This window comes from Ictalurus furcatus, chromosome 21, assembly GCF_023375685.1.
Source record: "Ictalurus furcatus strain D&B chromosome 21, Billie_1.0, whole genome shotgun sequence".
Classification (NCBI taxonomy): Eukaryota; Metazoa; Chordata; class Actinopteri; order Siluriformes; family Ictaluridae; genus Ictalurus; species Ictalurus furcatus.
The window spans coordinates 21,851,021-21,864,790 of NC_071275.1; the positions used below are offsets into that span (position 1 = coordinate 21,851,021).

The following is a 13,770-nucleotide window of genomic DNA, read 5'->3' on the forward strand; positions in this document are numbered from 1 at the left end:
TGTGCAGTTAAATATAAATAATCCAGGTCTAGAGGCAAGCGCTGCATGGCTTCCTGTAGTCGTGATAAAAGCCTCTCTAAAAGCAGCCTCAGCACTGCCTATGAATATACACAAAATGTTCTGAAATGATCAAAACCATTTAAAGCCATTATTTAATTCCTTACACCTAAACCAAAATCCACAAAACAGACATGTCTTCTGTCACCCACTAACTATATATTTATGTTAAAATGTTGTAATTGTCCGGGATTTGCTGCCTGACGGTTATCCAGCTTTCTTCACCCGTCAACACAACAGCCATGAGTCGCAGTGGAGTGTACTTTTGAATGTTTAGATTAGATTTTTTGTATGTTTGTATATTTAGAATGTAGATAAATGAACAGGTGTAGAGGAGAAGATGCTGAGGTGTTACTTGTCACCAAACTGATTTTCTGTTACGTTGGACTGAGTGTAGAGTGTGTGTTCAGTGTAGTGTGTGTGTGTGTGTTCAGTGTAGTGTGTGTGTGTGTGTTCAGTGTAGTGTGTGTGTGTGTGCTCAGTGTAGTGTGTGTGTGTGTGTGTGTGTTCAGTGTAGTGTGTGTGTTCAGTGTAGTGTGTGTGTGTGCTCAGTGTAGTGTGTGTGTGCTCAGTGTAGTGTGTGTGTGTTCAGTGTAGTGTGTGTGTGTTCAGTGTAGTGTGTGTGTGTGTGTGTGTGTGTGTGTGTGTTCAGTGTAGTGTGTGTGTGTGTGTGTTCAGTGTAGTGTGTGTGTGTGTTCAGTGTAGTGTGTGTGTGTGTTCAGTGTAGTGTGTGTGTGTGTGTGTGTTCAGTGTAGTGTGTGTGTGTGTTCAGTGTAGTGTGTGTGTGTTCAGTGTAGTGTGTGTGTGTGTGTGTGTGTTCAGTGTAGTGTGTGTGTGCTCAGTGTAGTGTGTGTGTGCTCAGTGTAGTGTGTGTGTGTGTGTTCAGTGTAGTGTGTGTGTGCTCAGTGTAGTGTGTGTGTGTGCTCAGTGTAGTGTGTGTGTGTGCTCAGTGTAGTGTGTGTGTGCTCAGTGTAGTGTGTGTGTGTGTGTGCTCAGTGTAGTGTGTGTGTGCTCAGTGTAGTGTGTGTGTGTGTGTGCTCAGTGTAGTGTGTGTGTGTGTGTGTGCTCAGTGTAGTGTGTGTGTGTGTGTGTGTGTGTGCTCAGTGTAGTGTGTGTGTGTGTGTGCTCAGTGTAGTGTGTGTGTGTGTCTGTTCAGTGTAGTGTGTGTGTGTGCTCAGTGTAGTGTGTGTGTGTGTGTGCGTGTGTGTGCTCAGTGTAGTGTGTGTGTGCTCAGTATAGTGTGTGTGTGTGTGTGTGTGCTCAGTGTAGTGTGTGTGTGTGTGTGTTCAGTGTAGTGTGTGTGTGTGTGTGTGTGTGTTCAGTGTAGTGTGTGTGTGTGTGTGTGTTCAGTGTAGTGTGTGTGTGTGTGTGTGTTCAGTGTAGTGTGTGTGCTCAGTGTAGTGTGTGTGTGCTCAGTGTAGTGTGTGTGTGTGTGTGTGTTCAGTGTAGTGTGTGTGTGTGCTCAGTGTAGTGTGTGTGTGCTCAGTGTAGTGTGTGTGTGTGTGTGTGCTCAGTGTAGTGTGTGTGTGTGTGTGTGCTCAGTGTAGTGTGTGTGTGCTCAGTGTAGTGTGTGTGTGTGTGTGCTCAGTGTAGTGTGTGTGTGCTCAGTGTAGTGTGTGTGTGCTCAGTGTAGTGTGTGTGTGTTCAGTGTAGTGTGTGTGTGTGTTCAGTGTAGTGTGTGTGTGTGTGTTCAGTGTAGTGTGTGTGTGTGCGCTCAGTGTAGTGTGTGTGTGCTCAGTGTAGTGTGTGTGTGTGTGTGTGCGTGTGTGTGCTCAGTGTAGTGTGTGTGTGCTCAGTGTAGTGTGTGTGTGCTCAGTGTAGTGTGTGTGTGCTCAGTGTAGTGTGTGTGTGTGTGTGTGTGTGTTCAGTGTAGTGTGTGTGTGTGTGTTCAGTGTAGTGTGTGTGTGTTCAGTGTAGTGTGTGTGTGTGTGTGTGTTCAGTGTAGTGTGTGTGTGCTCAGTGTAGTGTGTGTGTGCTCAGTGTAGTGTGTGTGTGTGTGTGCTCAGTGTAGTGTGTGTGTGTGTGTTCAGTGTAGTGTGTGTGTGTTCAGTGTAGTGTGTTTGTGTGTGTGTTCAGTGTAGTGTGTGTGTGTGTGTGTGTGTGTGTTCAGTGTAGTGTGTGTGTGTGTTCAGTGTAGTGTGTGTGTGTGTGTGTTCAGTGTAGTGTGTGTGTGTGTGTTCAGTGTAGTGTGTGTGTGCGCTCAGTGTAGTGTGTGCTCAGTGTAGTGTGTGTGTGTAGTGTGTGTGTGTGTGCTCAGTGTAGTGTGTGTGTGTGTGCTCAGTGTAGTGTGTGTGTGTGCTCAGTGTAGTGTGTGTGTGTGTGTGCTCAGTGTAGTGAGTGTGTGCTCAGTGTAGTGTGTGTGTGCTCAGTGTAGTGTGTGTGTGTGTGCTCAGTGTAGTGTGTGTGTGCTCAGTGTAGTGTGTGCGTGCTCAGTGTAGTGTGTGCTCAGTGTAGTGTGTGTGTGTGTGTGTGTGTGTGTAGTGTGTGTGTGTGTGTGTGTGCTCAGTGTAGTGTGTGTGTGTGTGCTCAGTGTAGTGTGTGTGTGTGCTCAGTGTAGTGTGTGTGTGTGTGTGTGTTCAGTGTAGTGTGTGTGTGCTCAGTGTAGTGTGTGTGTGCTCAGTGTAGTGTGTGTGTGTGTGTGCTCAGTGTAGTGTGTGTGTGTGTGTTCAGTGTAGTGTGTTTGTGTGTGTGTTCAGTGTAGTGTGTGTGTGTGTGTGTGTGTGTGTGTTCAGTGTAGTGTGTGTGTGTGTGTTCAGTGTAGTGTGTGTGTTCAGTGTAGTGTGTGTGTGTGTGTTCAGTGTAGTGTGTGTGTGTGCTCAGTGTAGTGTGTGCTCAGTGTAGTGTGTGTGTGTGTGTGTGTAGTGTGTGTGTGTGTGTGTGTGTGTGTGCTCAGTGTAGTGTGTGTGTGTGTGCTCAGTGTAGTGTGTGTGTGTGTGTGCTCAGTGTAGTGTGTGTGTGTGTGTGCTCAGTGTAGTGTGTGTGTGTGTGTGCTCAGTGTAGTGAGTGTGTGCTCAGTGTAGTGTGTGTGTGCTCAGTGTAGTGTGTGTGTGTGTGTGCTCAGTGTAGTGTGTGTGTGCTCAGTGTAGTGTGTGTGTGCTCAGTGTAGTGTGTGTGTGTGTGTGTGTGTAGTGTGTGTGTGTGTGTGTGTGTGTGTGTGCTCAGTGTAGTGTGTGTGTGTGTGCTCAGTGTAGTGTGTGTGTGTGCTCAGTGTAGTGTGTGTGTGTGTGTGCTCAGTGTAGTGAGTGTGTGCTCAGTGTAGTGTGTGTGTGTGTGCTCAGTGTAGTGTGTGTGTGCTCAGTGTAGTGTGTGTGTGCTCAGTGTAGTGTGTGTGTGTGTGTGTGCTCAGTGTAGTGTGTGTGTGTGTGCGCTCAGTGTAGTGTGTGTGTGTGTGCGCTCAGTGTAGTGTGTGTGTGTGTGTTCAGTGTAGTGTGTGTGTGTGTGTGCTCAGTGTAGAGTGTGTGTGTGTTCAGTGTAGTGTGTGTGTGTTCAGTGTAGTGTGTTTGTGTGTGTGTTCAGTGTAGTGTGTGTGTGTGTGTGTGTGTGTGTTCAGTGTAGTGTGTGTGTGTGTTCAGTGTAGTGTGTGTGTGTGTGTGTGTGTGTTCAGTGTAGTGTGTGTGTGTGTGTTCAGTGTAGTGTGTGTGTGTGTGTGTGTGTGTTCAGTGTAGTGTGTGTGTTCAGTGTAGTGTGTGTGTGCTCAGTGTAGTGTGTGCTCAGTGTAGTGTGTGTGTGTGTGTGTGTGTGTGTGTGTGTAGTGTGTGTGTGTGTGTGTGTGTGTGTGTTCAGTGTAGTGTGTGTGTGTGTGTTCAGTGTAGTGTGTGTGTGCTCAGTGTAGTGTGTGCTCAGTGTAGTGTGTGTGTGTGTGTGTGTGTGTGTGTAGTGTGTGTGTGTGTGTGTGTGTGTGCTCAGTGTAGTGTGTGTGTGTGTGCTCAGTGTAGTGTGTGTGTGTGTGTGCTCAGTGTAGTGTGTGTGTGTGCTCAGTGTAGTGTGTGTGTGTGTGTGCTCAGTGTAGTGTGTGTGTGTGCGCTCAGTGTAGTGTGTGTGTGTGTGTGCTCAGTGTAGTGAGTGTGTGCTCAGTGTAGTGTGTGTGTGTGCTCAGTGTAGTGTGTGTGTGTGCTCAGTGTAGTGTGTGTGTGTGTGTGCTCAGTGTAGTGTGTGTGTGTGTGCTCAGTGTAGTGTGTGTGTGTGTGTGCTCAGTGTAGTGAGTGTGTGCTCAGTGTAGTGTGTGTGTGCTCAGTGTAGTGTGTGTGTGTGTGCTCAGTGTAGTGTGTGTGCTCAGTGTAGTGTGTGTGTGCGCTCAGTGTAGTGTGTGTGTGTGTGTGTGTGTGTGTGTGCTTAGTGTAGTGTGTGTGTGTGTGCTCAGTGTAGTGTGTGTGTGTGTGTGTGTGCTCAGTGTAGTGTGTGTGCTCAGTGTAGTGTGTGTGCTCAGTGTAGTGTGTGTGTGTGTGTGTGCTCAGTGTAGTGTGTGTGTGTGCTCAGTGTAGTGTGTGTTCAGTGTGTGTGCTCAGTGTAGTGTGTGTGTGTGCTCAGTGTAGTGTGTGTTCAGTGTAGTGTGTGTTCAGTGTAGTGTGTGTGTGTGCTCAGTGTAGTGTGTTTTCAGTGTAGTGTGTGTTCAGTGTAGTGTGTGTGTGTTCAGTGTAGTGTGTGTGTGCTCAGTGTAGTGTTTTCAGTGTAGTGTGTGTTCAGTGTAGTGTGTGTGTGTGCTCAGTGTAGTGTGTGTGTGCTCAGTGTAGTGTGTTTTCAGTGTAGTGTGTGTTCAGTGTAGTGTGTGTGTGTGCTCAGTGTAGTGTGTTTTCAGTGTAGTATGTGTTCAGTGTAGTGTGTTTTCAGTGTAGTGTGTTTTCAGTGTAGTGTGTGTTCAGTGTAGTGTGTGTTCAGTGTAGTGTGTGTTCAGTGTAGTGTGTGTGTGTGTGTTCAGTGTAGTGTGTTTTCAGTGTAGTGTGTGTGTGTTCAATGTAGTGTGTGTGTGTTCAGTGTAGTGTAGTGTGTGTTCAGTGTAGTGTAGTGTGTGTTCAGTGTAGTGTGTGTTCAGTGTAGTGTGTGTGTGTTCAGTGTAGTGTGTGTTCAGTGTAGTGTAGCTCTTTCTGGAAGGTTCTGACCCTAACACACCCACCGCATGCATGTCAAGTGTGTCCACGCTCAGGTCGTAGGCCGTCAGGTTCATGTTGTGGAAGACCTCAGTCAGTGTTTGGCCACGCCCACCCTCCATGTGCACCACCTCATCTGGGTACTTTTTCATGGCTCGCTTTATAAAGCGCAGCAGGTGTTTCTGATTCATACAGGATGAGGCATGGATGTGTGTGTCTACCTGCAGGACAGACAGAGGGACAGACAGAGGGACAGACAGGGAAACAGGGGGACAGACAGGGGGACAGACACCAAGAAAAAACAGATACAAAGAAGAAAAAAGGAGAAAAAAACCCTATAATTCTATTAAATATTTTATTTGTATTTAAATTGCTTTAAGAAGAATTCTTAAAAAAAAGTTAACAGTTTAAAGTTTTAAAGGTTACTTTAAACTCTATCCCATTTATTTCCTCTTGAAAACAACACAATATTTAAAATTAACTATTTATTATTTTTTTATTATTATTATTTCAAATTATATGCTGAAAGTTTCCTATAACACTTTTAACACTCACTGTTAGAGTGAACTCAGTTACATAAAAGTCTCTTTATGGTGTGTGTGTGTGTGTGTATACACCTTGCGAATGTTGTAGAAGTCTCGATGAGGAACCTGTTTCTGAGCAGCAAGTTCCTTCATCTCGTTAAGCAGGATGTGCATCTGGAACTTAGAGCTGAGGTACTGCAGCCGCCGGTAACAAAAAGACTTTCTGTAGCACAGAGGTCAGAGGTCAGGGGTGCAGCTACCTGTCTGAGTCTCTGTGTCATTACATCACACAGGTATGTCATGTTGTAATTCCCATTGTGGGCCTCACTGAATCCGATTCACACCAAGCAAATTATATGTCTGTATGTGTTTATCATGGGCTGTGTGTGTGTGTGTGTGTGTGTGTGTGTGTGAGACAAACTCACACTGGGCCATTGATGATAAGTGCCATCATAAAGTTCATATCAGTGATAAACTCCTGCAGGTCCGGATACGGAAGGTCCAACTCTGTACTGCAAACACACACACACACACACACACACACACACACACACACACCCAAGACAGACAGGGAGACAAGGTCAGGTGTGTACACATTCACACATTCACACACACAGTCAGTGTGACGTACCTGTGTGTGGGGGATGTGTAGACGTGCACAATGCCATGTTCAATGCTGCAGCTGTAGCCGAGGTCAGGGGGCAGAATGGTAAACTCCTGCCCCTCATATGGATGTCTCTCTGACACCGGGGGGGGCATCAGGGCATCTAACACACACACACACATGGGTCATATACAGTGGCAGTGTGAGGTATGTGTGGGGCTGAATCTGCCCACTCAGAGTGTGTGTGTGTGTGTGTGTGTGTGTGTGTGTGTGTGTGTGTGTGTGTGTACCTCCACTCTCAGGCATGTCCTTGTTGAAGCTACAGTGCTGTGTGTGTGTGTGAGAGAGCTGCTGCAGCAGGCGGGAGGTGGTGCTGCAGAAGTCCTGCATTGACACACACATGTACTTCTGTCTAATAAACAACGCCTTAATGATACACACCGCTGAGTCAGCCAAGTCAGAAAATGGCACCTACACACACACACACACACACACACACACACACACACAGAGTGAGAGGGGGATGATGGGTAATGCATTATGGTGAGAGGGGGATGATGGGTAATGTAGTACCCCACACTTCTCCTCTCCGGAGATGGTGACGCGCTGAAACTGTCTCTCTATCAATGTCTCTTTCTCCTGAAGCTCATGATGATCCACCATCACCTCATCCTTCTCTCTCAGACTCCTGACAGATAGAGACATAGAGAAGTTGTAAATATTAGATGAGATACGTCAGAGGAACGTCACTGTATCAGTTATTACACTGTTATCATTTACTCTGCGTGTGTGTGTTCAGTGTAGTGTATGTGTGTGTGTGTGTGTGTGTGCACAGCTGTGTTTAAATACAATTAAATACAAGTTTTCTTGGCAGTGGATTAACAGACAGCAGTGTGCAAATCAGCCTTGAGGATCTGTCCTGTGTACCGGCGTCACTCTTCACCAGCAAAGAACCCTTGAATAGGAAAAAGCGTTGGTTCCAGACACCAGTATCATGCCCACAGTCTTCACAAATGCATGGAACACATCAACCAGCTGGAATTAATATGGTCAATCTTGCCTTCGGGATCATCTTACTGGTTCTGTTGCACCGACTCCCTTCACTTTACCCATCCACAGTTAGCCTCACTGACACAGCTCATCTGGAGGAAGAGAGAAGCTGGTCTTCAGGATCTATAGATGTGCTGGACGCTCACGCACTACAAGGAGCATCTTCTCCTCATGGGCTGTACTTAGAGGTGTGCTATAACAAGAAGTCTGTGCTAACTTGCACATTCCTCCAGGTTCTCCAGGTTCTCCACTGCCCTTCACAGTGGTGTGAGTGCAGCAGGCATCTCTAGGCTCCTTTCTGGTTAGTCAAAAGTGAAGAGTCCTTTTCCTCATGACATTACTGGCACACGTTATCCAGGTGATTCTCACGACCCCAAGTGGTTATCTGGGGTTCATAAAACCTGTTACTTACATAATTACCAATCTGTGTCCTTTCTAACACAGGGGAATCAGCGCTATGAGCAGAACTGCTTTTTTTCTCCCCCCCTGATTTTCTCCCTAATTTAGACGTGGCCAATTCCAACAGACAGCCAGCTCTCCCCTATCATAAGACAGTTACTAACCGGGGAGGATGAAGGCTATCTCACTCTTTCTGTGAGATGCATGAAGCCAGCCAACTGCATCTTTTCAAACTGCTGCTCATGTTGCTTCATGTGCACTGGCTTTGTAATGTTCTGTAGACGGCTATGTCCAAAGCGGACTAAACAAATGGTTCCAGTGGTGGCTCTTAGAAATTAATTCATTAATCAAAGTCATTTTTCCTTTGCAGTCTTAAATAAATTGCCTGTGGTTAATATGGTTATGGTAATGAAGCTACTACAGACAGAATACAGAGAGTGACAGAGACAGAGAGACAGAAAAAGAGACAGAGAGAAAGAGGAACATTAACTCACTGCAGGTCAGCAGAGCTGTCAGTTTTCAGGAAGTCCTGTTTGGCTCTCAGCAGAATCTCTGGCTCAAGCCTGAAGCAGTGGGGAGTGAGGGGGAAGGGGAGGGGGGTGAGCGGCCCAAGCAAAATATTAGTATGGAAAGGAGGGGAACAAACATACACACACATACACACACACACACGATCAGGGAAGAGGGTTAATCATTTTGCCATTATTAATTTGCTGCTTTGCAGTTCGAACACATTACAGTGACACATAAGATCTACCAAATAAACTGTAAACAACACTGTGGGGGTGGGGGTATGAGGGCTTGGGGTACGTGGGCTGGGGGTACGTGGACGGGGGCGTACGTGGGCTGGGGGTACGTGGGCTGGCTGGGGAGTACATGTTCTAGGGGTACGTGGGCTGGGTGTACGTGGGCTGGGGGGTACGGTCTGGGGGGTACGTGTTCTGGGAGTACGTGGACGGGGGGGTATGTGGGCTGGGGGTACGTGAGCTGGCTGGGGGGTACATGTTCTGGGGGTACGTGGGCTGGAGGGTACGTGGGCTGGGGTGGGTTGATGACCCCATACATCAGTGTGATGATTTATCAGATAATTGAATTTGATATAAAATTATATAATTAAAGTTATCCTGCATTCAGACACTGACACGTGAACACCTTTCCTGTTTGACACAGACCCAAAAATCTTCATTCAAACCTTCCATTTTCTATGAAGTAGATACATTACAGTAAACGGCTTCTACCACTTATCAAGATTTAAAAGGTGGAAAGGCCACGCCCACAAGTAACAGTTCTGGAGCACTACTCAGTATAAATCCTCAACCTGCCATGTGTTCACCGTTACCCCGTGTTCACCTTACCCCGTGTGCACGTTACCCCGTGTGCACGTTACCCTGTGTTCACCGTTACCCTGTGTTCACGTTACCCCGTGTTCACCGTTACCCCGTGTTCACCGTTACCCCGTGTTCACGTTATCCTGTGTTCACCGTTACCCCGTGTTCACCATTACTCTGTATTCATGTTACCCTCTGTTCACCATTACTCTGTATTCACGTTACCCCATGTTCACCGTTACCCTGTGTTCATGTTACCCTGTGTTCACATTACCCCGTGTTCACGTTACCCCATGTTCACCGTTACCCTGTGTTCATGTTACCCTGTGTTCACGTTACCCCGTGTTCACCGTTACCCCGTGTTCACCTTACCCCGTGTGCACGTTACCCTGTGTTCACCGTTACTCTGTACTCACGTTATCCCGTGTTCACCGTTACCCGTGTTCACCATTACTCTGTATTCACGTTACCCTCTGTTCACCATTACTCTGTATTCACGTTACCCCATGTTCACCGTTACCCTGTGTTCACCATTACTCTGTATTCATGTTACCCTCTGTTCACCATTACTCTGTATTCACGTTACCCCATGTTCACCGTTACCCTGTGTTCATGTTACCCTGTGTTCACATTACCCCGTGTTCACATTACCCCGTGTTCATGGGTTACCCCGTGTTCACTGTTACTCTGTATTCACGTTACCTCGTGTTCACCATTACCCCATGTTCACCGTTACCCCGTGTTCATGTTACCCTGTGTTCTCGTTACCCCGTATTCTCATTACCCTGTGTTCACCGTTAACCTGTGTTCACCGTTACCCCATGTTCACCATTAACCCGTGTTCACCGTTACCCCGTGTTCACCGTTACCCCGTGTTCATGTTACCTTGTGTTCATGTTACCTTGTGTTCACCGTTACCCCGTATTCAGTGTTAGTGTTTTAATAAAACATTTTTTAACAGTGTTTAATGTTAAATGGTGTTCAATATCAACACAAACACACACACACACACACACACCTGATGTCTTGGCTGATCTGTCTCTCCAGTCGGTGTCGTTTCTCCTCTAGCTGCTCAATGGGTGTGTCCTCTGGAAACTCATATGGAGCACTCCGAACTTCCCCATCCACCAGAGAGCGGGCCAACAGCTCCTACACACACACACACACACACACACACACACAAACACACAGGACAGCGTGAAACACGGACACACCTCATTTACCAAGCTTGATACACAGATTTATTTGTTCATAGGAGCCACTTGGAATTTCCTGTACATGAAAAATCCTGTGATATAAAAAATAAATTAAACCTACTCACACTCCTGAGTGTGTGTATCTTTACACTTAAACCCTAACTAACATAAACCTCATAAACCCTAACTAACAGAAACCTCATAAACCCTAACAGAAACCTCAAACTCTAACAGAAACCTCATAAACCCTAACAGAAACCTCATAAACCCTAACAGAAACCTCATAAACCCTAACTAACAGAAACCTCATAAACCCTAACTAACAGAAACCTCACAAACCCTAACTAACAGAAACCTCATAAACCCTAACAGAAACCTCATAAACCCTAACTAACAGAAACCTCATAAATCCTAACAGAAACCTCATAAACCCTAACAGTAGTAGTTAGTTAGTTCCGTCTGCGCAGCGGGGCGCATCGGGCAACAAGCATTCGCCAGCGGGCTCGGTCGGCAGCGTCGATTTCCACATCTTCCCACTTGACGTCGAGCGTTCGTAGATCTTCCATGAATGTTTGTCGCCATGTATTATGCGGCCGCCCTACTTTTCTCTTCCCCCGTGGCGGCGTCCAGCGCAGCGTGATCTTTGCGTGGCGGTGGTCAGACATCCGTAGAATGTGTCCTGCAAAGCGCATTCTTCGCTCTACGACCATTTCTGCCAGGCTGCGGGAGTTTGTTCTTCTTAGAATTTCTTCATTTGAAATACGATCACGGTATGATACACTGAGTATTCTTCTCAGGCATCGTTGCTGAAACACATTCAGCTTGTGGATGACTGCCCTCGAGCTCGTCCAAGTTTCAGATACATAGATGGCGGTTGGGATGATGATGCTATTAAACAGGCGAAGTTTGTTGTTGGTGTGGATAGTTCGCCTAGCCCAAATCGGCTGTAGCTGTTGGAAGACTGCAAATGCTCTGCCGATTCTGCGATTGACATCCGCATTAGTCCCACCATCCGCAGCCACAATGCTGCCAAGGTAGGTAAACTGTTTGACTTCTTCGATCAGCTGATTGCTCACCGTGATCCGCACCGGCGTCATCCGGCCGACCGCCATGACGTTGGTCTTGTCAGTGCTGATCCGTAACCCAACTTTGGCTGCTTCGTGCTCCAGGCTAGTGGTCATCTCCTGTAAAACTTTCCCATTCTGCGCCAATAGCACAATATCGTCGGCAAATTCCAGGTCGGTCAGGCGTCCCTGGCCTGTCCACGGAATTCCAGACGCTGGCTGTGTTAGTGCTCGTCGCATGACGAAGTCCATCATCATGAGGAAAAAGAATGGTGAAAGAATGCAGCCCTGTCTAACTCCGGTCTCGATGGTGAAAAAGGCAGTATGACCTGTGTCCGTCCGGATGCAACAGCTAGAATCCTGATGTAAGTTCTGGAAAATGGCGATAAACCGCTGTGGAATGCCATATAGCCGTGCGATGTTCCAAAGCGATTTCCGGTGGACACTGTCAAACGCCTTCTTAAAGTCTATAAAGTTGACCAAGAGCGGTTTCTGATATTCGGAGCTTTGTTCAATGATGTTTCGAAGAGCAAAGATTTGTTCAGTGCACGACCGACCGCTTCTAAACCCGGCCTGTTCGTCCCGTAGAGACTGATCGACTGCTCGCAGTATCCGTTTGAGGAGGACGAGACAAAAAACCTTGCCTGGGACAGACAGAAGGGTGATGCCTCTCCAATTGTTACAGTCTGCGAGATTACCTTTCTTAGGTAATTTGATGATGACACCCTGTCTCCAGTCATTTGGGACACGTTCCATGTGCCAGCAGTCATTGAGCAGCGTAGTGAGCACCCGTACAACTTCATCACCACCCGCTTTCAGCATTTCTGCCGAGATTTGGTCAAGACCAGGTGCTTTGTTGTTTTTCAGATGATGAATCGCTGCAGCGACCTCAGCATCCATGATGTCGCTCATGTCCACTTCCAGCTCATAGGGAGGAGGAAAGACTGTAAAGTCGTGCGTGGCCACAGGAGCCGGCTGGTTTAGGGTGTTTTTGAAATGTTCCACCCAACGCGCGTCCTGCTCTTCTTTGCTAACTAGCATCCTGCCGGTTGTATCCCTTATCGGCCCAGTGGAACCGCTTCGGGCCCGAGTGAGGTCTCTGACCACACGAAACAGAGTCCTGCTGTCACCCTGGTCCGCAGCCACTTGTGCTTCAGTGCCCTTCCGGTCCAGCCAGTCCTTCTTGTCTGCTCGGCAACTCCTCTTGACCCTGCGGTCGAGTTCTCGGTACGCCTGCGATGCTTCATTTCGCTCCTCTTCGGTCTTTGCTTGATCGCGCTGACGTTTCTTGACCCGTCTTTCATCGAGCAACGACCATGTCCGGTCCTGAATCCACCGTTCTCCCTGCGTTCCACGCCATCGACCAATCGTTCTCTCTGCCATCTCAATGGCAGCATCCTTGATCTGTGCCCATTGTTCTTCGATGCTGGCCGAGTTGTCAAGAATCTGGAATCGGTTAGCGAGTTCAGTGTGGAAGTGCTCGGCGTTCACGAGGTCCTTCAATTTCTCGGAGGCAAATGACCGAACGGTGTTGTGTCCGGCCACTCTTTTCAATTTTAGTCGGATTGAGGTCACAAGCAAGTGGTGATCAGATCCGACGTCGGCACCGTGAAAAACCCGTACGTCACGTAAAGCCGAGCGCCACCGTCGATGGATGCATACACAGTCGATTTCATTGTGAGTGGCCCCATCTGGTGACCGCCACGTCTTTTTGTGAATCCGTTTGTGAATGAAATATGTATTCCCGATGCAAAGGTTGTTAAGATTGCATAGGGATAGGAGACACTCTCCATTATCATTCGTTACTGCTGCCGATCCATGAGGTCCGATCACGTTTTCCCAGCCCTGACGGTCGCTGCTGAGTTGCGCATTCATGTCGCCAAGGAGGATCTTTATGTCATGGTTGGGGACAACCGCGATTGTGTCTTGCAGCTGGTCGTAGAAGGCGTCCTTCTCTTCATCATCTGCCTCATTTGTCGGTGCGTAGACTTGAATAACAGTAATTTTAGCATGGCGAGACTGAAATCGGGCGGTAAGGATGCGATCACTGATCGGTTTCCATCCAACGAGTGCCTGTGCCGCGGTTTTACTCAGGACCATCCCGACACCGTGCACATGATGTTCTTTGGCTCCCGAATACAGGACGATCTTCCCGTCGCTTGTCATTTTTCCATTACCCGTCCACCTCATTTCGCTGACACCAAGAATGTCAAGCCAGTAACTGTCGAATTCGTGCAGAAGCTGCTCCAGTCTCCCACACTGGTACAACGTTCGCACGTTCCAGGTTCCAATTCGTGTGATCGTATTGGCGTCGAGTATCCCGTTTTGCATCGGGCGCTGGACGACCTTTCGGCTTTGCTCCAGCACCGTCATCAAGGGAGAAACAGGGTCATCGCGCCGGTATTGTTTAGACCGCTGATTTTTGCTTGTTGTTTCCGTAGCAAGATAAATTTTTACCTAACAG

General features: G+C 47.6%; 1 protein-coding gene across 5 annotated transcripts in view; it reads right to left on the reverse strand.

The window, feature by feature from the left end:
• The window catches only part of ampd2a (adenosine monophosphate deaminase 2a), a 27,505-nt gene that overhangs the window by 10,300 nt on the left and 3,435 nt on the right, over positions 1-13,770 (reverse strand). For 3 of the 5 annotated variants that reach the window (XM_053652767.1, XM_053652762.1, XM_053652766.1), the window contains exons 4-11: positions 10,065-10,195; positions 8,213-8,281; positions 6,843-6,957; positions 6,560-6,740; positions 6,297-6,432; positions 6,091-6,177; positions 5,759-5,888; positions 5,168-5,362 (exon numbers count right to left, since the gene is read on the reverse strand). In XM_053652767.1, the coding sequence (XP_053508742.1) occupies positions 5,168-5,362; positions 5,759-5,888; positions 6,091-6,177; positions 6,297-6,432; positions 6,560-6,740; positions 6,843-6,957; positions 8,213-8,281; positions 10,065-10,195 (1,044 nt within the window). The remainder of the gene's footprint in view (positions 1-5,167; positions 5,363-5,758; positions 5,889-6,090; positions 6,178-6,296; positions 6,433-6,559; positions 6,741-6,842; positions 6,958-8,212; positions 8,282-10,064; positions 10,196-13,770) is intronic. The other 2 variants (XM_053652768.1, XM_053652763.1) reach the window with 2 other exon arrangements.